Raw genomic sequence first — 26,747 nt, forward strand, 5'->3', positions numbered from 1 at the left:
GAGTCTACTGGGTGACCTTGGGCAGGTCACTTCATCTCCTCCTGCCTCAGGTTTCCCCACTTGTTTTTAAAAGGGGGGGGGGGGGGAGGAGGTAAAGATCCCAATCTCCACTGTATCGTGCTCTCCGTCAGATTCCAAAGCACTGCACAAAGGCTAGTGGTTTTATACTGTCTGATAGCTGATCCCATCATACAAACCTTCACTACGGTGAGCGGCCTCACCAGGTACCAGGAACAGAGTGGCACCTCTAGAGACAGTCCCTCCAGCTCTGGCCTGGGAAGAACATGCAGAGGGGGCCAAGCCCGCTCAGTGATGGAGCGGCCCTTGAGATGCTGTCTTCCTTCACCTTGATCAGCTGTGCCACTAAGTCGCCGCCTGTGCTCTCCTACCAGGGAGCTGGAATACCTCCCATCTGAGGCCCTTGGGCTACGGCTGCCTGGGAGCAAGCCCCAGGGGTTGTACAAGCCCTGACCTCTTGGTAACTTGCAGCAGCAACTTACGAGCCTGGGAAGGAGAGGTGGATGGCCTGAAGATGACATTTAATCTGAAAGCCTGCGCGGTGGGAAGCCCACTGGCTGACTATCGTGATTGTAGTAACCTAGAGGAGAGCTGCTACTCTTGCTGAGATGCCCTATTACCACAGCGCCTAGGGACTCTAGTCCTAGGCTCAGACCCCAGGGTGCCAGGCGCCCTGCAAGCACAGAACAAAAACCCTAGTGTCTTGCAACATAGCAGAACTTCGGCTCCTTCCCCGTCTCTTTCTGGGCCCTGCCAAAAACTTGAAGTTCTGATGCCTACAGAGAAGCAAGACGCTTTAAGTGGAATCCACCAGACCTGGAAGAGAATTCGTGCTGGGACAGAGCCGTGCTAACAGCACTGTAAATACCAGAAGTCTGCAGGAGCCCCTCTCTCCTCTAATGAAATCTTTGGCGCTGGAGGGCTAATTACAGCATACAGGAAGGTTGTGCTATTGTGATGGGCGGCAGGGGGACCAACAAAAGGCACTGTGTAATTTCTTCCTCTCCGGAGGATTCGGCTGAGCGTGTTAATGCATCATTCTCTAATAAGTAGCCTGAGAGAAATTACCATATTGCCGGGCCTGCTGTTCGTCAAATGGTCTCGAAAGTCTCTTGCATTTTTGTTTAAAGCAGCAGCAGCGTTTTTATGCATTTGGTGAGAGAATGCCGTGCGGACTGCTGTGCGTGTCGCCAACAGCCTCCTCTCGCATGGCGGGGGGGCTGGGGCCCCCGGCCTCTCCAACACAGGGAAGCCTGAGTTTAAAGGTCATGGCCTGGCTCTGTTCCATTTGGGCTGTATCTACATCCAAGGATGAGACACTGCAGCCGTTTCTAGTCTAGGTCTAGTGAGGTGATGGACATGCTAACATGACTTCTAAGCTAAGTTCCCTGTAGGCTACACAGCAGCCTATTAAGTGCCATACAGGTGCTCAAGGAACACGGTGGGCTGGGGGAGGGGCGCCCCAACTCCAGCTCAGACCTGCTGTGCCTGGGGTGCCCCTCCCCCAGCCTGGACCCAGCCTTGGGCCGGACCTGCCGTGGCTGGGGGAGGGGTGCCTCTTCCGCCCAGCCCCAGTGCTGCTGTGGCAGGAGAGAGCTGGGGGTGGGGGTGTGTGTGTCTGTCTGTCTGTCTCTCTCTCTCTCTCTCTCTCTCCTTCCCCCCCTGTAGCCCTGGGGCAGCCTGCAACCCAAACCCCTTATCCCTGGCCCCACCTCAGAGCCCATGCACCCAGCTGGAGCTCTCAGCCACCCCCCACCCCAACCCTCTGCCCCAGCCCTGAGCCCCCTCCCACACTCCAAACCCCTCGGCCCCAGCCTCACCACATGAATTTTGTTACCTGCACCAATATGAAGGTGAACAAAATTCATTCCGCACGTGGGTGGGGAAAAATGAGAGGGAACACTGCCTCTGAGTCCTACGATACCCAAAGCAATGGGTAAGTGCCGGTGGCGTCTGGCCTGCACTAGCTGTGAACTGCATTTCTGCCCTTGCACTTCCCTCTGGGACAGGTAGTGGAGGTTGTTTTGACAACATACATGGAGAGCTGGAGACTGAGGCCAGTCCTGCTGCATGGACATGTAATTTCTCCCCCCCCCCCCCCCACGCCTCCCCTGCCCACTGTTCCTGCAGTAAAGCTGGCTGTGTGCTGATGGGGCCAGGTCCTTCAGACTCAAGACGAGCATTGGTTGCAGAAACTCTGAACCAAGGAGACTTTTTCTGTACCTCGGGGTGGGGGATTGCTTTCAATTCACAATAAAAACAACGAGGCATCCTTGTGGCACCTTGGAGACTAACAGATTTATTTGGGCATAAGCTTTTGTGGGCTAGAACCCACGTCAGATGAAGTTGCATCTGATGAAGTGGGTTTTAGCCCACAAAAGCTTATACCCAAATAAATTTGTCTCTAAGGTGCCACAAGGACGCCTTGTTGTTTCTGCTGATTTAATTAAACAATGGATCTCAAGTTAAACTTGATTAGCCAGTTTCGCCCTGCTAATAAGCCTTCTCAGAGGCTCCTCTTATCATATTGGGTCCTATCTACACTGAGAGAAAACAGTCGCAGCTATGCTCTAGTCCTGCCTGACAGGAATAACAATACCTACCTGTATATAGCACTTTCCATGATTTCTCAAATGAGTGGGGAAGGTGAGGCACAGTTGAAAGCACAGGTGAAGTGACTTGCCCAAGGTCACCCACCAGGCCAGTGGCAGAGCTGGGAGAAGAATCCAGGACTCCTGGGTCCCCAGTGTGGTGCTCTAACCTCTAGATGTGGCTCTGTCTGGCAGATGGAACCAAGTCCTGTCTTCAGACCTTGCTCAAGCCTAGGGCTTTGCAGGTATATAGGATGGCTTGGGATCATGGTCTAAACCAGAGGTTCTCCACCTTTAGCTTTCTGAGGTGCCTCCTCCCCTGAACATGCTATAAAAACTCCACGGCCCACCTGTACCACACAGAGCTGACGTTAGGGGGGGTAGCAAGCAGGGCAGTTCCCTGGGGTCCCTGCAAAGCTAAGTGGCTCAGGCTTCAGTTGTAGCCCTGCTTTCTGGTTTATTTTGGCAGACCCCTTGAAACCTGCTTGCAGCTCCTAGGGGGCCACAGACCCACAGTTGAGAACCACTGGCCTAAGCTTTAAACCATGATTTGGTCTTGTCCCACCTGCATTGCAAGACTAATCTGTGTCCAGGAGCAGTGGTTTGTAACCAGGAAACCACCACAACACAGGAGCTTAATGTAATTATAAACCAGTCTGAACTGTCTGCCCTGACAAAACGCTGCGTAACCTCTCCCTCCCTGGAAGGGAGGGGGCCCATGTGAGTAGGGTTGTCATTGGTCCTCTGGCCGCTGTACTAAACCCCTTGTCTCCCCTCTAGATCAGCCCTGCTTAGCTGCATCAGTACTGCGAGTCATGCTGTTTAAGGAGTGATGCAAAGGTTCTCTCCCTGCCCCTTTTCTTTTCTGGTGCCTGTATGTCTAAAGACCAAACAAAGTCTTTATTCTTCTGGGAATGTGGGGGTACTTAAGGGTCATTAGATTTCAATTGCTCTGGCAGCCAGTGGGGAATAGGGTCGCCCTGGGTCGTTAGCCTTTAGAGTCTGTGCATCCCACTGCAAGTGGCCAGTGCAGCAAGTGTATTCAGCACATCAGGCCTCATCACACTGGGCAGAAACCCTAAGTCCTTGTTTATTAGTACGTCTACACAGAGAGAACCTGTGACTGGCCCGGGCCAGCTGGCGCTGGCTCAGGGGCTGAACATCTACACAGACTTTTTTTTTCCTGCCCCATGAGCCCAGCCCGGCCATAGCTCTGTGGTTTGAGCATTGGCCTGCTAAACCCAGGGTTGTGAGTTCAATCCTCATTTAGGGATCTAGGGCAAAAATCTGTCTGGGGATTGGCTCTGCTTTGAGCAAGGGGTTGGACTAGATGACCTCAGGAGGTCCCTTCCAACCCTGATATTCTAGGATTCAGGTCTTTTTATCCCTGTATAGGTGTACCCTGAGAGAGCTGCATAGGGTCCTGCCTGGGGAAGAGGGCAGATGGCTGTAGCAGGAACCCATTTGAGAGCGAGTGATCCTCCTGGAATCCTATTTCCATGCTCCTCTTGTTGTCACTGTGCGCTTTGTACATGGGGTGACCTCCTTTTGTGATGCTTCTCTAACGGCGTTCATTCAAGGGTCTAGTGCTTTGCAAAGGCTAGTGGATTAAGAGCTGGTCTGCTCTTGGGTGGGGTGTACGTGGGGGTTTTGTTTTCACCAGCATCAGTTTAGTTATCATCAAAGCAAACTTCAATGTAGATGCACTTAGACTGTTAACTCACTGAATTAAGCAGGATCTAAAACTGTTTATTTTATTACCCAGTAAGTGGATCTACATTAGGGGCTGTTTTCTTCTGACTGTGGCTCAGTGCTGATCTCTTCTGCCATGCAAGCTTTCCTGTTCATCTGGCATGTCTAGAATACTTGCACCTGGACAAACTGCAGGGGTCAGCTCTCCATCAACATGTCCCTTCCATAGTTCCAGCACTTCTTCAGCGCTTGTTTCTGCAACATTGAATATTCCTCACTAACTTTGGAAAATTGGTGTCGTTGCCTTGGACTTAAAATAAACTCCAAGAAGACCGAGTGGCTGCGTCTTGGAAAGGGGGTGCTAGAGGAAGTGTTTGAAAGGCAGCCGTGGTGAAGTTGTAGCACAGGTAGAATCTTGTGTGGACCTTGGAAGCTTGAGTCCCAAAGGCTGCGTCCAGATCAGGTGCAAAGCCGGTGTGCCTTCGCCACAAGTGCTGCACAGAATCAGACACAAGTGTGGATGGCTAAAGGGTATGTTTTGGTACTGAAGTGGAAAATGTGAGCACGTGGGTTTGATACCCCATTACTCTATGGCCTGAAGCAGACCTCAGAAGGCTGGAAGCAATAGAGATGAGAGTTCCTCCAAAGATGGCGAGTGTAAAGTGGAGTGACTCAGGCCTTGGCTACACTCAGGACTTCCCAGCGCGAGGGTAGTTGCCCCGCGAGAGCTGTCTCGCAGCGCTGTATGTACTCCACCTCTCCGAGGGGAATAGCGTGCAGCGCTGCAGGCTCTGATTACGCTGGCGCTGTACTCGCTGCGCTCGGGGGGGGGGGGGGCATTTTCACACCCCTGAGCGCAGCAAGTTGCAGCGCTGTACAGCGCCAGTGTAGCCAAGGCCTAGAGAAATGAAGACCAGCATGTCCGCGCTACGGGCACTACAGCACTATGTAGATGCAGCGCCGCAGTGTAGACCCTTCCTGCAGTGACAGAAGGGGTTTTCCTGTCTATTTGTAGCAAGCCACCTCCCTGAGCGGCAGTAACTAGGCCAACAGAAGAATTCTTCCATTGACTTAGCCACATCTACACCAGGGGTTAGATTGGCGTAACAACAGCTCTTGGGGGTGTAGATCAGGGCTAAGAGGAGAGTGGGATGCAAAATCAAAGTATGGGGTTGGCTGCATTTGAAGAGATTAGTGGTGGGGATACTATAGAAGACACACAGATGATAGGATGCCAAAGAACATGATGCAGATATAATCAAGGTCAGTCAGACCGAGAGGCCAATCGCTGACTAGGTGACTCTTTGCAGCACATGATATTAAAACACTGGGTGATTGGTTAGTTAAATCAGGATGCTTTTACTATGTTAACGAAGTTATCAACTTGCACTATGTTGTTAAAATTCTCACAGCAAATAAGTTATATGTTTGCCCCGTCTTACTGTTTTATAGTACAATAGCCAGCTACTACTGTGGGGTCTTCTGGGTAATGTTGATTGCTAATTGGGCTCTTGAACCACTGAGCTCTGAGTATCGCCGCATTAGAGACTTGTGTTAGTGGTTATGGTAGGGACCGGAATTGAGGCCCCGTTGTACTACTGGGCACTGATCAGAGTAGTAGACCTGTCCTACTGACCAGTAGTGTCTCATTTCCTTCTGCTCTCTTCTGTGTTCACCTGTTGTCTCATTTATACATCATAAGACTCTTTGGGGCAGGGATCATCTCTGTTCTGTTTGCTCACTCATGGGCACAGTGGGGTCCTGGTCCATGACGGGGCTCACATACTGCAGTACAAATCACAAACGCGGTAGGAAGTCCTGCCCAAAGAGCCCTCAATCTAAGGCCTTGTCTATAGGCTGTGCCTTTCTTTTTATTGGTAAAGCGAAGGTATGAACTTTAATATAAACTCCGACCCTTATGCTGGTGTCTCCCCCATGTGGAATCTTACTCTGGTACAAAAGTGTTTTGGGGGTTGGGTTGATTGGGGATTTGCCTACTGGTGCTGCTTGGGAAGGGGTTTTAAACTAAACCCAAAAAAGGCCTCTTCTACCTGGAGAAGTGTTAACACTTGGAGTTCCCCTGGTCTGTCTAGACCTGTGTAACTGGTAACACTTCCCCATGTAGAGAAGGCCCTACCTAGCTAAGAAAGGCAAAGGGTTGGAGAGGACTAGACCATGGGAGCAGAATGATGGCTTGTGAACAGCAGGCTAGTGCCTTGATGTTAATTCATTGGATGTGGTGTAGGTGGGACGGAGGTCCCTCAATGAAGAGACAAAGGGAGTAAAATGGACAGAGGGCAACTGGAGTGAAGCTGAGGTGAAGACTGGCTGTGCCTTCATTAGGGTTTTTAAAAAAAATAGTCGTCCAGTTAAGACAAGGAAGTTTGTAGTTTCCACACCTGGCCTGGGGGAGGGGTGCTGGTGCCACATGGGTCCTTGTGCCCTGAGGGGAGAGCTCAGGTACACTGGTACATTCTTGTTCCATTAGGCCTGGTCTACCCTTAAAATTTAGATCTACATTGCTTGGGTGTGAAAAATTCACTGTGCCTCAGTTTCCCATCTGTACAGTGGGGATAATAGCACTGCTTTAGCTCCCGGGTGGTGTGAGGGAAGGGCATTGGAGTCTATGCTGGTGGCCCCTGGTGGTTTGTGCTGGAGAACTGGAACGGGGTCCTTGTCAGTTTCATGGCTGATATTTTTTTGCATTTGGTCTGGGGCTCCAGCTGTCAGCCCCGGAGCCTATGGTCTCCAGCTGTCAGCCCAGCCAGAGACCAAATGTGAAATCATACCAGCTGTGGCACTGCTGGTTGGCTCCCTGCTGTGAAATAGCCCCATGCCTGGCTCACAGCTGCAGTTGTCCAGCTGTGAGCCCTGCACAGCTGTCCGTGCCCCACACTCTAGCTGTTGGCTCCTGGTGAGGACACGCACCATTGGCAGAAGCGGGGTAGTGTGGACATCCATAGCCAATTTAATTACTGCGGTGGCTGTAAGTTGGCCTAATTTTGTAGTGTAGACAAGCCGTTATTCCCCTCAGGAGTCTGTAGGGGAGAAGCTTCAAAGGCCCCAAGTTCTGCTGGTCAACCTGGAGGAGAAGCTGCTGCAGGTGGAATCCTCATCACTGAGCCCTGCTAATCCTGCTGCCTCTGCGACTTTCTCAGGGGTATTTTTAGCTGCATGTAAACTTCAGGAAAAGCTTTTTGTGTCTGTACAAACTACACCCTTTGTTCAGGCTTCTGGAAATCCTGAGTTAGTCACTTGCGGAGGGTGGTAACTCTCAACCCCTTCCTCTCCATAGTTCTTACTCCTAACAGCAGCTTTAAAATAAGAACGGGATCATGCAGACTAGACAGTGTCAAGAGGAGACTCTCTGGGTATCAAAGCCGGAATGGGTGGGAGGGGGAGGAAATGGGGTTGAATTTGTGGGCTTTGCTTTAAAGACCTGCTTCACACCCCCTCTGACAGTGGGGGGGCAGTCTGCCCACAGGTTCCTGTAAAACGCGCTCGTACCAGACAGCATGTGGACGCTTCTCATGTTGCTCTAGAAACACATCTCTCAGCCCTGCTGGTTCTGTGTAACAAGACTTAACATCAGGCTGCAGACTAAAGAGGAAACCTCCCTTTTTTTTGCATCTAAGGGAAAACCTTTTTTGTTAAAATTGGCTCTTAGAACTTTTGCAGGGAGCACAATTAATACCAGCAAGATCCAGAACAATTTTCTTATGATGGTGCCCAAAGGCCCCAGTTGAGGAATTGGGGGAGCTATTGGGAGAAGGGAGGTGTCTGTCTCTTCCCCCACATCCACTGCTCATGGTCCATGCGGTGCTTGTCATCCAGGCCTTCCTCCTACCAGCAGGTCCACCAGACTGACTGCCCGGCAGTCAGTGAGTGACAGCTGCTGGTTGATCTGTACTGGTGGACGTGAGATGAAGAAGTAGCAGCGAAGCATAGGCCAAAACTCTTCACCACTGACCCCGGACTCTCCTCCTGGCAAAGTGTGCTGTGTGTCAAGAGTGTGGATGGAGGCACCCTGGCCTTTTCACCAGCGTGGCACCAACAAGAGGAGAGCAATCTGCCTGCTTCCAGGAACAGGGCTGTGGACTGTTCCCTCTCCTCTTTGGAATCCCACTAGGGTGCATCTGCCCAAATCTACCTTGCACTGTGGACCTGCCTTCAACAGGAATAAACCAGAAGAGCGGCCGGCGTCCTATCACATGAGCACTGTCTGCTAGTGCCTGAGCAAAGCTTTATCCCCTTTAGGCAGGTTACCTAATGCACATCCTCCATCAGGGTGAAGAAGGTTGCATCTTCCCCTTCCCATCTCATGGAGGCTTAACTTCGGTGGGGACTTCAGTGAAGCCACACCGGCATGAGGTGGGATGGTGAGTCATGGGACTCAAGCCATCCGGGCTATACGGAGCTAGTGGAGATTATCCTCGTACATTTCTCTGCAACAGCCTGTTGCCTCTCCCGCACACCTGCCTCCCAACCCTGCTCCCTCCCTGGTACTGGGGGGGGGGGGTAGGGGGCTGTTCCTCCACGGAGGTATCTGGAGTTTCACCCGCTTAATGCATGGGGGATTTGTGGCAGTGGTGCAGGATGGAGCTTGTGCCCTGAATGGGTCAGACATGGCAGCTAATTAGAATGAGTCTCCCTGCTCTGTGTGCATTGCGGGAGAGGGGTGTCCCTTCCTCCAAGGACAGCAAACAAGGGATCTGGGAGGAACGGCATGACGACTAAACACCCCACTCTCGCTGGGCGGAGAGGCAGCAAGCCAGTGACCTGGAATCCCAGTGCTGTGACAGCTGCGTGATCTGCCAAGCAGGGTCCCCTGGAATGTTCACAACCTCCTGACGCTTCCTACCAAACCTGTGGCTTTGGGTACGTGGACACTGCAAAAAAAACCCACCCGCACCCTGCAGCAACAAATGTCGGAACCCAGCTCCGCCAACTTGGGCTTGCGCTGCGGGGCTAAGAATAGCTGGGTAGATGTGCCTCGGGCTGGAGCCTGGCCTCTATGACCCGCTCCCCTCGCTGGGTTTCCGAGCCCAAGCTCTAGCCCGGGCGGGAGTGTCTGCACTGCTGTTCTTCGCCCCATAGCATGACCCTGAGTCAGCAGAGCCGGCTCGGAGCCTTGCTGTCATGGGGGTTTTGCAGTGAAGATGCACCTTTAACGCCTTGCTTTGGAGCATAAACCCCACCTGCTTTCTCCCCAAACTGACACTTCAGTTGAGTGCTTCTGAAAATGCTAGACTGCCGTAGAGCCACTCCCAGCCGAGGCTCCACCCACTCTGCAAATGCAGCCCCCCCTCCCCCCCGGTTCTGCCTTGTAACACCTGCTGCTATCGCAGCCCTGAGCTTTGTCTGGCACCAGGGAAAGCTGCCGGTGCAGTGGCTTTCCTTTGCTGTGAGCCAGTATCCACTACGAACACTCCCCTCCCCCCCCCCACCCCCCCCGCCTCTAGTGAGGGCGCATCCTTCCAGTCATCATCGTGACCTGCAGCCTCTTACGGTTCCTGGTGCGCACTCAACAGTGGTGAGAACCGTGGGCTCCATCTCCGTTCAGCCAGGAGCCCAGGATCCTCTATGGTGGATATGTGTTGCTCTGCCTGGGGATGTAGGTTGAAACCCTTCAGCCACTCCAGTTTGCACTCCCCACATACACACGCACCCAGCAGCCTGTCTGATGAGCTGGGCTCAGTCTGCTGTCCACCAAGACCACTGGAGAACTCCCCATGTGCAAGGGGTCTCTTGGCATAAAGTTGCCCTACCCTTGGCAGGGGGAGGGGGCTGTGCATGGGCAGGACAGAGTGGGGACAGGGTGGAGCAACTCTGACCTGGGTCACCTGTGAGCAGACCTGAACTGGGGAGATGCTGCTGGCTACCTGCAGCCTCTCTCTGCTTGACAAAGTAGAGACTCGAGCATGTTGTTCCACTGGCTTCCTGTTCAGTTTCTGGTGCAGCATAATGACCCAGACCCTAGTCTTCATGGCCAGTAGCGAGGCCTTAATCTATCTGCCTCTAGGCAGCTTCTGTCTCCAAAGTCCCACTTGAGGGGATGCTGTGGTTGGCAGAGCCCACGGTGGCATTCTGGGGGGCATTGGGGCTTTGGGGCAGGATGGTCGTGCTTACCTCACTGAGCCTACACCCTTGACTTTATCAAGCATGGTGCAAACCCACCCTCTAGCAATAAGGAAGACTGAAGAGAGTGACCCGTTGCTGCTCTGTGAGGAGGGGCTGGAAAAGTAATTTCAGGCAACAGCACAAAGAGTTCATATTCAGTGAGCTCTTGGTCATGGGAGCATCACAAATGTCACTGATACCTTAAGGCCCACCTGTCTGTTTCCTGAGGCAGGCTGAGAACCACCCAGCCGAGCTCAGTTTCTCTCCACTGCACTGATCGCTTGCAATAACTAGAACAAGTGGCCCAGCCACAGCAATGGACATAACAGACTTCAAGATTCAGCAAGGCCCTTGGAAGTGCAGCTGTCTGAGGGTGGCCTGGTCTGCATCCAGCCGGGGCAGGAGTTGGCTAGCCAGCCTCCATCTTACGGGAGGGCACAAAATGCCAGACTTTTATTTTTTTTTATTCCTTTTCCCTCCCCGCGCCACACGCGAGCGCACACACTTTAATAGTTCTCATAAATAGTCTTTGTGTGCAGCCACTGGAAATCCTCCTGGGCACAGGTGCCTCTCCGAGGAAGGCCACGTGTTGTCTCCTGTGTATCCTCTTTGGAAAGCTTCCAGAATAGCAAAGCCAACTGTCTAATGCTGCAACCACACTTCAACCGTGCACGACTAGGGCCGAGAAGCCAAAAGACAGCAGTCGGGGGTTTTGGCTGTAGCAATGAACGCTTGATACAGAGTTTGGCATCTCCACAGTGCTTTGCAAATAACTAATCCTTGCAACCACTCCAGTGTTGTAGGTGAATACATTACCTTGTTTACATGTAGGGAAACTGAGGCACACAGGTGAAACAATTTGCCTGAGCCTTGGTGTGAGTTGATGGCAGAGCTGGGGATTGGAAATCAGGTCCCCTGTCACCCAGGCCTGTGCTTCAGCCACTCTATGTATGAATTACATTGGTAGAGCTGGGGTGGGAGGTGTGTGTTTATTTTAAATAGCTTCAGTCCAGCAAGTTTATAGCATGATCTTTATCATGGATTGGTCTGAACCTATAGCTGTATGCCAGTGCTGGGCAAATAAAGGAAATGAGAAACCTACTCCACACAGACACCTCCTCCAACCCCTTCTTAAAACATTAGGATTTCCTTCTACCCTGGAAATCCTAATGTAATTCCCAGCAAGGGCTTGAGTAGGCCTGCAATTGAAGAGTTGCTACACAACACCACCTAGTGACTAGACTAGTTATTAGACTTTAGCCTACACCTTGGTGGGGTGTGTGTGTGTATGTATGTGGTTTGTTTTTGGGGGTGGAACAGGGGGAGAGGACTGAAACCTAACAGCATGTCTAATGGATTATTCCTTTTCCTGTTCTAGAGGACAAGGTGCCTATACATTTGTTCAGTCATGAGGCATTTGGGAGGAATTAAGATCTTAATGCTTGTCACATTCTGTGTGTCTTTCCATTGAAGGTCAGAGAGTCTTGTTGATTTCTGTATGTACCGAGTAGTGTGTGCAGCTGGGTTTTTTTTTTTTTCCCCCCTTGCACAGCCCCCACCACTCGGCTGCGTGAATAAAAAACAGAATTCCTAGCAAAGCTTGCAACTGGGCAGACCTTGATTCAAACTCTTCCAACTTTGGGGTGTGAATGAAATCTGTCTGGAGTTGTAAGAGGGTGGCATGCCTTGAGCAGGAGAGCCTGGGGCTACCTGTCCCTGATCACAGAATAAGCCCCACCTGAGGGCAGTAAGGGTTAAGATCAGGAAATTGTAGAGCGGGAGAAGGGCTCCTGCAAAAAGACTCTGAGACCAAGGCAGCTGGGACCGAAAGGAGGCTCTTGGATGGGAGTTGAGCTGAGTAGTTTGGGGGCCTAGAGGCCAGTGCCAGGGGGCTGAGCTCCAGCTGGGAAGATGGCCTGGGAGAACAGACAGGGAAAGAAGAAGAGCTCTGGTCGTGAAAAGTCTGGAATCTTGTGCAGTGATGGACTTTAGTTTGGGGCCCTGAGGACTGTTCAGAACTCTGTGAAACTGGCTCCAGGCAGGGGTGGTGCTGACCCAGAGAGAAGTCCGTGCGCCGTTCTGGTGTGGCCCTGAAGGGGTGGGGGAAACAGAAGCAGGTGTCAGCAGAGGCACCCCGACTGCAAACGGGCATTCAGGAAGTGGCCAACCCTGTTACAGGATTCCATGTTGCAAAAATGTCTCCCTGCAAATGGGGAAGAGGAAACTCCATTGCTGTCCATGTCTCTCTTCCCATCTGCAGCCGATAACCTGCTTAGTCTGCTGACAAATGGGTCCTACTATTACGTTAACATAGCGACTGGCAGCTGTATTGTAGCCCATTTCTTGCATCAACAAACTAGCGCGCTCAGTTCTGGGTTTTGGCTCTGGCTTGCTGACGTAAGTAACCTGCAGAACGTGCACAGCTTCAGTTCATAGGTAGCAGGTTCCTCTTGCTATGCTACCAATTAAAAACATCACGTGTACATGTAAACAACAATTCTGTAAAACCCTCTTCGTTCTTGCTGTTTATTGCTGGAGATTAAATAGTGAGTATAACGGTATCGCTTATCTGCCCTTAACTACAATTTATCAACTGCTGATGAACTAGGTCGGAATGAGAACGGCGCACAGAGCATTGCAGTTGGCTTGTCATTTAAAAGGCAGGATTGGCTAATTGCTTTAGCCATGCTAAGCGAATCTTGGCTCTTTGCTGCTTGTTTCTCCAGATTGCAAAGAAGTGCTCTTGCGGTAGGTTACAATGCCTCTAATGTGGTCCAAAGACCTTTAACTAGAGTTGCTGCTTGGCCACTGTAGTTACAGTAATAGTGGGTTTGGAAAAGGGGCAGCACATGCTGAAGCGGAGAACTTGATACCAAATAAAATGAAGTCTCTGGTACAAAATCTAAACCCTTCTCCCAATGCCTGATCAAATCCAAGTGTCTCCAATACCCATAACTGCTAAGGCAAACCACCAGACCGGCAATTACACCTCTACCCTGATAGAACACAAATTCGGATATAACGCGGTAAAGCAGTGCTGGGGGGGGGGGGCGGGGGGCAGGGCTGCGCACTCCGGTGGATCAAAGCAAGTTTGATATAACGCAGTTTCACCTATAACGCGGTAAGTGGGTGTTTTTTGGCTCCCGAGGACAGCGTTCTGTCGGGGTAGAGGTGTATCTCTCATGCCACAGTCTCTCGAATTCTGTTCCCATCTCAAAGGATGGAAGTGGGACGCAGGAGCCATAGGTGCTGGAACTAGGGATGCTGAGGGGGCTGCCGCACGCCCTGCTTGAAGTGTTTTCCATTATATACAGGGTGGTTCAATGGCTCTCCGCACCCCCACTGTACAAATGGTTCCAGCGCCCCTGCCGGAGCCCATCCAGCTCTTTAGGTGAGGGCCTGGGGTGTAGGTGCCAGGCAAAACGGAGGGAGGGGAGACTGCCTGCTGTGCTGAAAGCACAAAGATCACTTCTGGGATCTGCAATCTATCTAGGCCTGATTATTGCATTACAGGCCTTGTTCACGGTATGACCCTTGCACTTGGTGGTGGGACAAATCCAGTCGACTGCACTGAAGGCTTTTTCAAGCTGATATATGTGAGATCTCAGCCATGGCTTCTAAACACCAGGCTCAAAACCGTAGGGTCTCAGTGTCTGAATCTGGACTCTGCCTTTAATCCTACCGGGGCTCAGGAGGGCCAAAGCTGGAACATCGCTGATGAGAGCCAGAGACTGCAAAGCAACCTGGCTGAAGGAAGAGGAGTTTAGTCTTACCTAGGTAAATGGGCTCCTTGAGGGGGAGCAGCATGTGGGGAAGATTAAGATTATACTGGTCTGACCACCACCAAACTTTTCCCCAAGCCCAGGACAGCCAGCAGAACATGCTGCACATCCTGGCCTTGTTCACATGCATCTCCTTCCTGGGTCCCACACCAGTCACCTGTGGCCAGCCAGCAGCTATAGACCTTGCTCCTCTGACCACAGCACGTGCTGCCCCAAGGATCACGCCCCACATCTCCCCTGTTGCTAGTGTTTAGACAGGCAAATGGATCTTGACCTATTACATGCACTGAGCGTGAGAGTGCTTCAGCTGTGGTGAGAGGACTGCTTTGTGGGGATGAGTCCTGTACACGTGCTCTCAGCTGGCAGTTTGTCTTCCGGGGGGGGAGAGCCTCATGCTAATGCACTGAGATCCCGTTTCCCGCCATTAGTGCCCAGGATGCTTCCAGGTTGTCTCACTTGCCTTTTGCTGTCTCTTGCAGGGGTTCTGACAGCTGGCGAGCACACCTTTCCCTTCCAGTTCCTGCTGCCAGGTACAGTGGAGATACTGACTGCTTGGGATGCTCTCTGGGGCTCAGGGTTGTGAAAACTTAGTGACTCTAGTGTTTCCAGGAGACTCTCCTCTCCTCTGGCTTATATGGTAAAAATCGCACGCTGGCCAAGTGGGGAAAGGACCTTTGTCAAGCCTTTAAGACCTTGCCTCCGCTAGGAGACCAGGTGATGATTCAGAGCTGGCTGGCTGTGATTTTTAAACGTGACTTTTGTACCTACTGGCAACACTGGCAGGAGCCCAGAGTCAGCCACAAACAGCTAGTGACTCTTGGTGGTATTAAAGCGTGTCCGTGCCAGGTGCAAAGTCACATTTAAGGTCGCATACACCAGTATGTTTTCAAACCAGAGCTATTCTCCTGGTCTAGTCCAGGCCTAAGAGCACATTAAGCATTGGAGAGCGCTAGCAGTAAGAGCATAACCTCTATTAAAGTGAGGCCCTCAGGGCAACCTCTCAATGCACAGCTGGAGTTGGTCTTAAATTGACTCCAGCTCTTTAGAAGAGCAACTTTGCTGAGTAAACTGGCCCTTTAAGGAATTATCCCTCTGGAGGTTGTCTTCTCATTAGAGAATCTCCGCGGAACCCATCTCCTTGGGAGCTGTAGTGCTGATGGGAACCCTGACTTGTGTCTCCAGGGGCCAAATTCAGATCCCTACACCCCTGCTGGGGATAGTGATGATGGAAGCTGTGTTGTAGTCCTGCCTCTTGACTGCACTGCTGGTTCACCTGAAAAGGAACTACACAATTCTTCTTTGCCTAGTGCCGATGAGGCTCTGGGAACCTCTGGTGCCTCTACGGCCATATTAACTAAACCACACGGTAGTAAAATAAGCTGGAAGCTGCTGGAGTCTGCCTGCATTAGCGACCCCACCTCCTCACCAGAGCTGGTGGGGGCACTGGTGGGAACTCTGTATTGTAAACTTCTCCAGAGCAGAGTGGGAAGAAGATGGTCAGGTCCTTGGGGCAGGGACCGTCTGTTCACTGTTTTGTACAGCGCCTAGCACCGTGAGGCCAGGTCCATGACTGGAGCTCCTAGGCACTACCATAGTACAAATAAGAGGAGTTAGTGCTGTCCCTACTTCTCCATATGCCATAACTGCATGGCACGGGTTGCCCCTTCAGTAAAAAGGAGGCTACAGTGATCCCAGTGGACCAAATTTGGTCTCGGATTCTTCACACACAGGCTCAAATGCATTTGGGAGACCCTAACCCCCAAATAGTTGCAAGGTTCTGCCTCTCCTCTTGCTTTGAGCCACAGGAAAGTGTTTCAGGCTCAGTGGTTAAGTCCGAGCTCCCCTTTTGATTGCTTGAGGCGTTCTCTTTTGACTGCCTTCTCCCCCTGTGAATCCAGCATCAGCCCCCACGTCGTTTGAAGGCCCTTTTGGGAAGGTGGTCCATCAGGTCAAAGCCGTGATAGATACGCCCCGATTTGCCAAGGACCACAAGTGCAACAAGGTCTTCTACATTCTCTGCCCGCTCAACCTGAATGACATCCCTGACATTGAGGTAAGAGAGCAGCAACGGGGCGGGCAAGAGGCTTTTGCACCCTGGAGCGTCTCCCATTGGAATAAAGGGGAAGCCAAGCATCTCTCTTCCCCCTATGCAGTGTGGCCCTCAAAGCCAGGGGAGTAACTCTAACTCGGAGGAGAGGGTTGCTCATGGAGCGCACTGCATGGGATGAGCTGCAGTAGGGGTTAGCACGTTGTCACCCAAAGCACTGCAGGGCATCGTTGGTCTGGGCCGTAAATCCATGGGCCTGTTTCCACTAGCGCCAGTGGTGCAAGTAGTATTCATTTCTTACCGGTACGCTGCACCAGTTAAAGGGGGAGGGGAGGCATGTGACCTCCCTGTGTGACCCCACCTCTCCCCTAGCCTGGGGCCCCCTGGTCTCCCCTGCCCCTCCCCATGATCCATCCCACGTTACGGGGGGGAGGGGAGGGGAGCGCTCGCAGTGGGTGGACACGGCACAGCTGCTGTGTGGGCTGCTAAGAGAAGAGGAACAATAGCCGGCTCAGAGTCGCACCTGCTTTGAGAATCGCCAGCAGAGGAGCTTCAAACCAGCTCCCTCTGACAGCCGAGAATATTTATTTCAGACACGTTGGCAACCGAGCCCCACGCCGGCCGCTCCTCCAGCGCGGCTGTACCAGCCCAGCCCTGTCCTCCAGCGGGGCTGCTGTACAGACCCCGGACAGGAGACCCGGGTGCACAGCTGCGTGGAAGGTCTGGGGACGGTAGAGCTGCGCTGGAGGAGCTGCCGGCCTGGGGTCACTGCACAGCCCCACTGTCTGCTCCTCCTGTGTCTTTCCTGTACGCTGTACTGGCTATAAATAGCTTACGGCGGACCAGACTGGACCACCCTACTTGCCCCACTGACTATCTCAGCCGCCTTCATGCGTGGGCTGCAGAGATCTGCATGAGAACCAGCCTTTTTCTAGGTGATCCTACTGGGTGTAGGCCTGGGGGAGCGTGTAACCAGCCTTATCCTAGGGATTGTTGTAATGGCCCTTTGGGTCTAATGACACCATCGTCTGGCTTTTGCCAGCCTGGAATCTTTCCCGAGGAATAGACCTTTGTTCTGGGGTGGCTGTGTCACTGCTGGTGTGAAAGAGGAATGCTCCAGGCCTGCACAGACTAGCCCTCCCTGGGCACTGGCCCTTGAGATCACTACAGCATGTACGGGAAAGGCAGCTGCTTTGTGTTTGTTTACCTGTGGTTTGCACAGCCCTCTGGGGATCAGCGAAGTCTGCCCTACTCTGGAAGACTATCTGTGGGGTACAGTAGCTCATAGCATTGTATTTGTCCACATGTGGGAGATGTGGCATCCACCCGGAGGCGCCTGCGGCCTCATTCAAACTGCATAGGATACCAGGGTTGTTGGAAGACCAGGTGTTTAGGATTTCGGGCGGGAGACAAACCCTCATTCCCTTTGACCATTTTTTTTCTGAAAACTGCAAACTCCCTCTTGAGCCCCCACATCTGACCACCTGCTGTCCTCCCACAGCAACCCAACACCACGTCCATCACCAAGAAGTTCAACTACAAGCTGGTGAAGAGTGGAAACATCATCTTAACTGCCACCTCGGACCTCAAAGGGTATATCGTGGGGCAGGCAATCCAGCTACGCACCGACATCGAGAACAAGTCTGGCCGGGACACTGGCACGGTGGTGGCCAGTCTCCTCCAGGTAAGAGTCATCGGCAGGGACTGGGACCGATGCTGGGCTGGCTTGGATGGAGCCACATCCAGACAGGTGCTGAGAGCAGTGTCACAAGACCTGCTTTCCTTCCTAGGCGCAATGATAATATCAATGTGGGGGGGTCTGCTAAACTCTAAATCCTTGTGCATCTCCCTTCCCCAGGTGCACAGTAGGTGGTGGTGGGAGGAGGTCAGGTAGAAACCAAACCCTGAGAGGGGAACCAGAATTAACTAACTTGGGCATGGTGGGAGGAGAGAAGTCCCCTTGAATGCAGTCCAGGTGTAACTCAGTGCGCAGGCAGAGGGCAGGTTAGATCCTCACCCCACTCTGTGCCTGCTCCACTGAGTCTCTTGCAGCCCCAGCTAGAGAGCTGTAGTAGTCCATGCTTTCAGCTCTGGAGTCCTTGATATAGTCTCCAGAGTGTCCACCAAGATGGCGACTGTCACATAATTGAAACAGGGCAGAAACTCCGGGTTGCTGTCCGTCATGCCAGACCTCTGCTTACTCTCGCTCGGCAACGCTTAAGGGGTTTCTAGTTCTTGGCAGCCCTGAGCAAAACTGGAAGCCTAGGGAAATGGACCTTGTAGAAATCTTTCTGCTTAATCCCCTCTTCGCTCCTCTCTCTAGAAGGTCGCTTATAAATCCAAGCGCTGGATTTATGACTTGAGGACCATTGCTGAGGTGGAGGGCTCGGGGGTGAAGGCCTGGAAGCACGCGGAATGGAAGGAGCAGATCCTTGTCCCCGCGCTGCCGCAGTCTGTGCTGCACGGCTGCAGCCTCATACATGTCGACTACTATATCCAAGTAGGTACTGCCCTGCCCCTTCCTACCAGCAGAACACCCGAGGGTGCTTCCAATGGGCTGGGCCAGAGCAGGCAGAGTCCTTGGGGAGGGTGGAGCCAGAGGCGTTTGTGCCTGGGGGAAGCTCTCCAAACTATACTGCGCTCCTGGGAGCGAACACCACTGGTCTGGAGGAGACGCCCATGTGGTAGGACTTGCCTGTCAGACTGCTCAGCAGATGTGTCTGCAGCTCCCTGGGTTAGAGGTCCAGTCCGCTTCCCGATTTGGTGCAGGGGAAATACTACAATCCCCACCCATAGATGCACGGCTTTACGTAGCATTTTTCAGCAGCAAGCCGAACAGAGCTGTCCCAACTTCAGCAAGTCTGGGGTTAGCCGGCTAGAGGTAGGAATAAAGGTGACGCTTCTGGCCAAGCTTTCAGCAGAATTCTGCACGTTGGGTCCTGAGTACTTGGAAATTTGGCCCTGAGCTCTCTTAAAAACTTGGTTAAGGCACCAAACAAGACCAGGTGGGTGCTCCAGCGTGAGACTGAGGATCTCCCAGTAACTCGCTCCCACTCGGGCACGTTTGGGCCTAGAGCTGTATCTGGCTCGTTAATCTCTGCTCAGTGGCTGGAACTACCTGTGTTTGGAGCAACTGGTCCTTTGGCAGAACCTGGATTGACCGACTTGGATGCCCCTTGTCGTCCCCTCTCCCCAGGTTTCCCTGAAGTCGCCAGAGGTTTCAGTCACTCTGCCTATTTACATCGGCAACATCGCTGTGAACAGGGTTCCTGTGACCCCGGCTAGGTCGGTCCAGCACATTCCGTCCGTTGTGGTTCCGTCCGCCCCACCAGAAGAGGAGGAAGCGGCCAGTGGCTATCACCCAATGGACAATGTTTCAATCCCCACCAAAAGCCATTCCCAGCTTCAGGCGTTCAGCTACGCTCCAGGACTGAGCTTCCAGGACCTAAGGCTGGACTCAGACCAGACTGCCTCCCCAAACCACCCCACGCTTTGCTTGGCGACAGGAGCGACCGTCCCTTACTATGCTGAGGGGACAGTGGTTCCGGTTCCCACCGCCGGCTCTCTCATCTTGCCTCCGGAGTACAGCACGTGGGGTTACCCCTATGGTGAGCACTCCCTCCCGGAGCTCTAAAAAAGCCACTGTCCAGGTTCTGAGGGGAAATCAATCTAGCGGCTGTTGGGAGTACAGAATTGTCCCTTACCCCGTTGCTTCCAGAGCAGTGGTTGAAGCCCTGCCGTGTGGTGTAGTGGTTCTTTCCATGGCTGCTGAGCCAGGCCAGGACATGGGGAGAGCCTTGTAGGAGGAGACAAGGCCACACGGTCTGTTAGTCAGGAAAGCCACAGAGTTTCTGTGTCTAGTAGCCCCCATAAAGGATCTTTTTCCTCTCTCTCTCTCCCCGCCCTCCCCCCTTATGTGACATGACTGTCATGGCTATGTCTGAGTGAGGCTACCTACCCACAGCCACCATTATCTTGGATAGCTGTGGAAGAGGAGAAGATCTTTGTAAAAGATGGTGTTGGTCCAACAGGATGGTGCAAATGTCTGGGCCCATGCTGGTGGGCAACAGAGCTGGAAAAGCGAGTTTAACGGGAGTCTTTTCTTTGATGTGAATGGGCATTTGGTCTGGCTCAAAGAGGGGAAATTCTACATGTCTGAGATGGTCCAGCATGTAAGAATTTGGGAATGCCTTTATACACAAGGAGAAAATCCATGGAACCCTGCCTATCCCAGAACTGCCCATATAGGGTCTGTGAGAGCAGGTTTAGACCAAACCAATATCCTAAGGCAGTAAGAACACCCTTCGCACCTAGGGTAAAAACTGAGGCACTAGGCAGCGTCTTGGCTGTGTAACTGACCCAAGCTGTTTCTTCGAGGCCAAACATCCACAAACAAGGAATGGCTGAATTGCAAGGGGAGTGAGAGGATGCTGATTGACTGGGAGGAGGAGGGGGGGAGATCTAGGGGTACTAACCTAACTGCTGCATAGGTAAGCAAAACCATGACTACTACTTCGAGGGCTGGTCCCTATGTGTATTGCACACGTGGGTATGCACACACGCCATGCACCTGAGACAGTAGTGTCTGTCGGTCGGTCCGTGCCTGCGCAGATGCCCTCCTCGTGCTCCGAACTGAGGGGATAAGAGTCAGTGCAGACTGAGACCTCTCCAGTTCCTTCTTACCACCGCATGGCCCGAGTTGGGAATCTTCTGTGGCCGTAGATACCCCTGTGTTTTGTCTTTGTCTTCAGAACCTGTAAATCTGCTGGATGGAGTCTTGGTGGCGGTCGTTTGTCTTTTAGTAGTAAGTTTAGCTTCGCTGAAGAACTGTATCTCTATCCCCTTCCTTCTCTGTGAGCATCAAACAGTGCTGCCTTTGTGAGGAGGGAGATCTCCATCTGAGAACTCAGATAGATACCGGCCAGGGAGACTCCTTCTACCCTCCCCCACACACCGTACATCGGCTTCCACCAATGAGCAACGGCCCTCCAAGCACGCGCTCCAGAGCTGCGACACCCAAATAGTCATCAGCTAGGGCTGCTCACGAGAGCAAGGGGCGCACTCGTGAGTACGAGGACACGTGTCCTCCTAGGTCTGCTCCCAAAAGACGGAATCCCTCCTCGTGCCCAAATCCTAAGACTTTAGCCAGCGTAAGCCCTCTGATCGTGAGGCTAAGGCGTGAGGATGAAAGGCTCTGCCAGTACTGACCACGTCTCCAGTTGATAAGCCGAAGGATCAGCACACCAAGACCACCTGAGGTCCCAGTTAGACTTTGACGATATCAACCCATTCCTGGACTAGGGACATGCCAGATCTGCTAGTCCCAACTATAGGAACACCTCGTACTTCAAGACAAACCAAAACCTGCACCTCCCTGTAGGGCAGTCGTCTCCAACCTTTTTACGCCCAAGATCACTTTTGAATTTAAGGGCAAGCCAGGATCTACCCTGTCCTGCTCGCTCCATTTTCTCTCCCCCACCCTCATTCACTTTCAATGGGCTGGGGGGGGCCTCTGGACTGAGGGAGGAGGGGGCTCTGGGCTGAGCCTGGGGCAGGCGGTTGGGGTGCAGGAGGGAGGAGGTGTGCAAGCTGAGGGAGGAGGTGTGCAAGCTCTGGGAGGGAGTTTGGGTGCAGGGGGGGCCTCTGGGCTGGGGCAGAGTAGTGGGGTGCAGGAGGGGGTTTGGGGTGCTGGCTCCAAGAGGGGGCTCTGGGCTGGGGATTGGGGTGTGGCCTCCCACCGGGCAGCATTTACCTCGGGTGGCTCCCGGTCGGCAGTGCAGCGAGGCTAAGGCAGGCTCCCAGCCTACCCTGGTGCCGTGCCACGCTACTCCCGGAAGGGGCCAACATGCCCCTGCGGCCTCTGGGGGCGGGCAGGGGCATGTGGCTCTGTGTGCTGCCACTCTCTAAGCACCACCCCTGCAGCTCCTGTTGGCCACAGCTCCCTGTTCCTGGCCAATGGGAGCTGCAGGGGCAGTGCTTGCAGGCACGGAGGGAGACCCCTGCTCCCCTCACCCCCCGGGGCTGCGTTGGCTGCTTCTGGGACTGGCGTGGGGCTGGGGCAGGCAGGGAACCTGCCTTAGCGGCAGCCCCATTGCACCACCAGAGATCCTCTAGGATGGACTGGGTGGTGATCACTGCTGTAGTGTATATCTTCACCCTCCCCTTCCTCAACCTCCCCTTCTTTCAGGTCTTGAGACATTTTGACACTGGAGGAGGGAACCTTGAGGAAATGGAGATGCTCCCCTCTCCCATCCATAGGCAGGAGCTTTACCCACCAGTGCAGATGGCTCTGGTTGAACAGGAACCAGCTTTCTCTCTAGGTGGGTTGGAAGCTCCAGATGAACCATCATCCCCACATATGGAGGGGAGTTCAGATAGACTCAAAGATCTGGAGTCCATCCTCCACCCAGATACAACTATCCAAGGGACTGATGTAATGTGATTCCTTGGGATCCCCCACAACTGGTCAGCCCTTCATATTGGACCTGTTCAGGTCTATGGGATCCCTATTTTAGACAAGCTGGAGCCATCCATGAGTCCCATTGACTCTCTTCTACACTACACAGTGGAGCTGGTTAGTAGTACAAGGGAGAAGAAATTCAAGCTGGATCTTGAGGTAGCAATGGGTGTTTCTCACCTTCACTAAATGAGGCAATTTGCCCCTTCTTCCCTATCCCTGCATGATGGCCACAGGCAATATCAGGAGCTCCTGCAGAGAGTGGGGAATGAACTCCAGGTTTCACTTGAGGATGTCCAAGATACTCAGCACACTCTCCGACATCTTGCAGCCTTCTGCGTCCAGCCAAGTAGCCCTCCCAGTAAGTGAGGGCATCCTGGAACCAGCCAGGGTAGGGTGGCATTCTCCAGCCTCCTGTGCCCCACCCTGAAAAGGGGCAAGGGGTGAGATTTTTGTACCAGCCAAGGAGTGGAGTTTCTTTTCACATTCAGCAATCAACTCCCTGATGGTGCAAGCAGCCTCCAGGAGATCTAGGCTGCAGCATCCTAAAGCAGCACCTGTGGACAAGGGCTCCAAATGGCTTGACCTTCCTCCCTAGAAGGTCATCTTCTACCAGCCTTCCGTTTCGTATTGCTAACTACCAGGCTCTGTTGGCAAAATGACTTCAACAGTTACTGGGCGTTTTTGTCCCTGAAGTCCAAAATCTTCCTCAAGAAGACCGGGCCCAATTTCAAGACTTCATTGAGGATGGCAAATTGATGGTGAAAACATCCCTTCAAGTTGCCATGGATGCTGCTAACATGGCGTCTAGTGGGATGGAGACAGGAATACTCCATGAGGCATGAGTCTTGGCTACACTCCTCTGGGTTTCTCCAGGAGGTTCAGAATGTCCTAGAGAACTTGCCCATCGAGTGTAATCTATCTAGTGTGAAGTTTGACGAGTCTCTACAAACACTGAAGGACTCTAGGACAATCCTCTGCTCCCCAGGCATTTACACCCCTGCCCCAAAGAGAAAGCACAAGTGCATGAGCCAAATCTGCTGCCTCCACCATTCCACCACCAGTGCCCTTTCGAGCCACCATGCAAACATCGGCGGATACAAAGACGTAGGTATTCTCTCCCTGTGCCACACCTGCAAATACTCCAGCACATCCACCACCCAGGGATTACTTTTGATGGGATGATCAAGAACCTCCTACCCCTACTGATGCCATCCACTTCTGCCCCTGGAGCATTTGGTGGCCCCCTCCACCTCTTTGCCCACAACTGGGTGGTAATCATAACAGACAAGTGGATATTAGAAATCAGCCACCTTGGCTACTCCGTAGAAAACCTCTCCCCTTCCTGGTTCCTCTTCAGGGACCACTCAGGAGGAGATTCTCCATCCAACAAGTGCCACCTCCGCACAAAGGGAAAGGTTTCTACTCCCCGTATTCCATCATTCCCAAGAAAAACTGAGGATGGAGACCTGTTCTCCACCTTCAGCCATTACGTGTTTATCGGCAAATCAAAATGCTAGCTGGTTAACCTGGCATAAATAATCCCCTTACTGGTGGAGGGAATGTGGTTTGCAGCTCTCAGCATGAGACTCTTACATTCATTTGGACATTAACCTAGCTCCATTCATAGTTTTGTGAAACATTAGGCATTGGTCCAGGCCTTGTCTGCAGATGGAGCAGGGCCAGCAGTATTAAACCTCTATACTAACTGCATCCTTGCACCCCTGCGCACACACCTGATTTGAATACAGTTTACCAATCACCAGTGTGTGGAATACACATAGGAACACACACTTTAAGAAGAAATGGAGGCTACTTACCTGTAACTGGAGGTTCTTTGAGATGTGTGGTCCCTATCCGTATTGTACTACCCACCCTCCTTCCCCTCTGCTGTGGATTGTATCTGATTGGCAGAAATAAAGGAACTGGGGAGGTGTTGGTCTGCCCCTTCTCTTATCCCCTGGGTTCGGCGCAGGAGGATGACAACTGCAGGACGCTCTTGCTAGAATTCTCTGATCTCTGGTACACGGTGTGCTTGTGTACGCATGTGTCGAACACAGATAGGAACCACCTGTAAAACTGAGTGTTAATCCCTACCAGACCAGGGAGTTGTGAAGTTTAACCTTTAAAGAGCTCTGGAGGACTATAAGTGCCTGTGTTGATGGCCATCCACCTAATTGAAAGTTGTGTGGGTTTTTTTGTTTTTTTCTTGCATGAACGGACAAATTCTAGGGGTATGAGTCTCTTTCAGTAGCTACAGACCGTCCTTTACAGCCTCGCAAGTGACCAGTTCCTGTACTTCCCGGGCCTACGGCAGGGCTGGGGGCTGCATCTCCGGTGTTCTGTGGGCCACAAAAGTCATTCCTGGCTCCTCTGTCCTCCGGTTCATGCCCTGACAGGAGCAGAATGGCAGATTGTCCACAAAAAAACTCACTCATTTGTGCGTCTCTCTTTATGGGCTCTAATCCTGTAAAGTCTGAGATGACTTTTTGCCATTGGCTTCAGTGGGATTTGCATCTGGCCCTAGCTGGAGGAGCAGAGTGGTGGGAAGGAAACCTTCAAAGTAAGCTATAGATGCTGACTCCTAAACTTATTTTTTTTCCTCTCCCCTATAGAGGCACCTCCTTCCTATGAACAGAGCTGCAGCAGCGCCAACTCCAGCCTCAGCAACGGCAACTAGCCCTGTGCTTGGAACCCTGACGGTGCTGGCCCCGAGGCCCCATGGCTCCCCGTCTGCTGCCAAGTCTGGTACCGCGCAAAGCATCTTGTACTTGGGGCCACCGGCTACTCCTGGGCTGAGATTTTTAAGTCTTTTTTTTTTTTTTTTTTTTTTAAGAAATCGAGCGGTGAGAAGCAGTGTGGGGCGTGGTGTGTGTATGTATGTGGGGGGGAGGGGAATTGTACAGCCCCCTCACACCCACTCTCCTGACGCAGCGGGGCGGAGATGTTGCCTGCCCTCGGGACACCTTGCACAATGGTCTGTGTTCCCGTACTGTAATCCAACACTTTATTTACGGCTTTATTATTGAAGCACCTGTGATGCCTTATGGAAAATGCTACTGAATTGTTGTCTCTACTGTCCGCAATAGTGGGCTCGTGTGGGTTCTTTTGATACATATTTTTTTTTTATGTGGTGGGTTTTTTGAGTGCTGTTTCTAAGCGGGACTGGACTCGGCAGCCTTAGTCATCCTTCCACATGGGCCTTTGGTGTAGCTGACCTCCTCAACGCCCTTCCTACCTGCTCTGCACCCCCCCTTTACACCAAATCAATGGGGCAACCTCTGCCCCAACAGATCTCCGGAAGGTACAGCCACAGACCGAGGGAGTATATAGGGCCTACAGGGCAGGCTCCCGGCGGTGCCATGCTGCCAAGTGACTGGCCAGCTTCCAGCAGGTGCAAGCTAAAACGTTGCCAGCACATGACGAGACAAGGGCTGCTGGAGCCAGGGCCTTGACCTAGGCACTCGTCAGTAACCCTAGCAGGGTTCGTATTGGGGATAGTCCGGGGCGGTGAGGGGGGAAGGGGCCCGTGCTATACAACTTAATACCTTTTCGTGGCACTTTTAAAGCCAGTCTTTAGAGGTCTCCTGCAGGAATAGAATTGTCTATAAAAACCTTATCGGATTTTCTGAGCACCACCTGCAGTACCCTATTGGCTTCATCCCTTTTAAATGCTGTAGGGCTTTGGTATAAAGGGGATAAGCTCTGCCATGCCACTCAAATCCGCTGGAGGGCGTAACCTCTTCGCTCCCACTCTCCGCTGCTCTCAGCCAGCTGGAAACTGACAATCATGCTTCAAACTTCCGTCTAACACTACCTCTGAACTCTCCCAAGGCGCCTGATGGGGAACACCCCCCCCGCCCTTTGAAACGACCCTATACCACGAAATGCTCTCCTCCCAAAGAGCCTTGCTGGGCAGCGGCTGGGAGTGCCAGGAAGGCCCTTGGACTGTGGCCTACTCCTGCTTCTCACCACATCAAAGCTGTCTGCAGCTCCCCCCACAAGCTTGTGCTGTCTTTGGGGGGGGGGGAGGCTGATCT

At 52.6% G+C, this 26,747-nt stretch overlaps 1 protein-coding gene across 2 annotated transcripts in view; it reads left to right on the plus strand.

Moving 5' to 3' along the window:
• ARRDC1 (arrestin domain containing 1) overlaps positions 1 to 25,527 on the plus strand; it is a 65,005-nt gene extending 39,478 nt beyond the window's left edge. The window contains exons 3-8 of one of the 2 annotated variants that reach the window (XM_005309133.4): positions 14,683 to 14,733; positions 16,102 to 16,256; positions 17,752 to 17,934; positions 18,574 to 18,750; positions 19,447 to 19,858; positions 25,323 to 25,527. In XM_005309133.4, the coding sequence (XP_005309190.1) occupies positions 14,683 to 14,733; positions 16,102 to 16,256; positions 17,752 to 17,934; positions 18,574 to 18,750; positions 19,447 to 19,858; positions 25,323 to 25,387 (1,043 nt within the window). In that variant the 3' untranslated portion in view covers positions 25,388 to 25,527. The remainder of the gene's footprint in view (positions 1 to 14,682; positions 14,734 to 16,101; positions 16,257 to 17,751; positions 17,935 to 18,573; positions 18,751 to 19,446; positions 19,859 to 25,322) is intronic. The other variant, XM_042859681.2, reaches the window with a different exon arrangement.
• Positions 25,528 to 26,747: the final 1,220 nt, after the last annotated feature.

Source organism: Chrysemys picta, chromosome 18 (assembly GCF_011386835.1).
Source record: "Chrysemys picta bellii isolate R12L10 chromosome 18, ASM1138683v2, whole genome shotgun sequence".
Lineage (NCBI taxonomy): Eukaryota > Metazoa > Chordata > Testudines > Emydidae > Chrysemys > Chrysemys picta.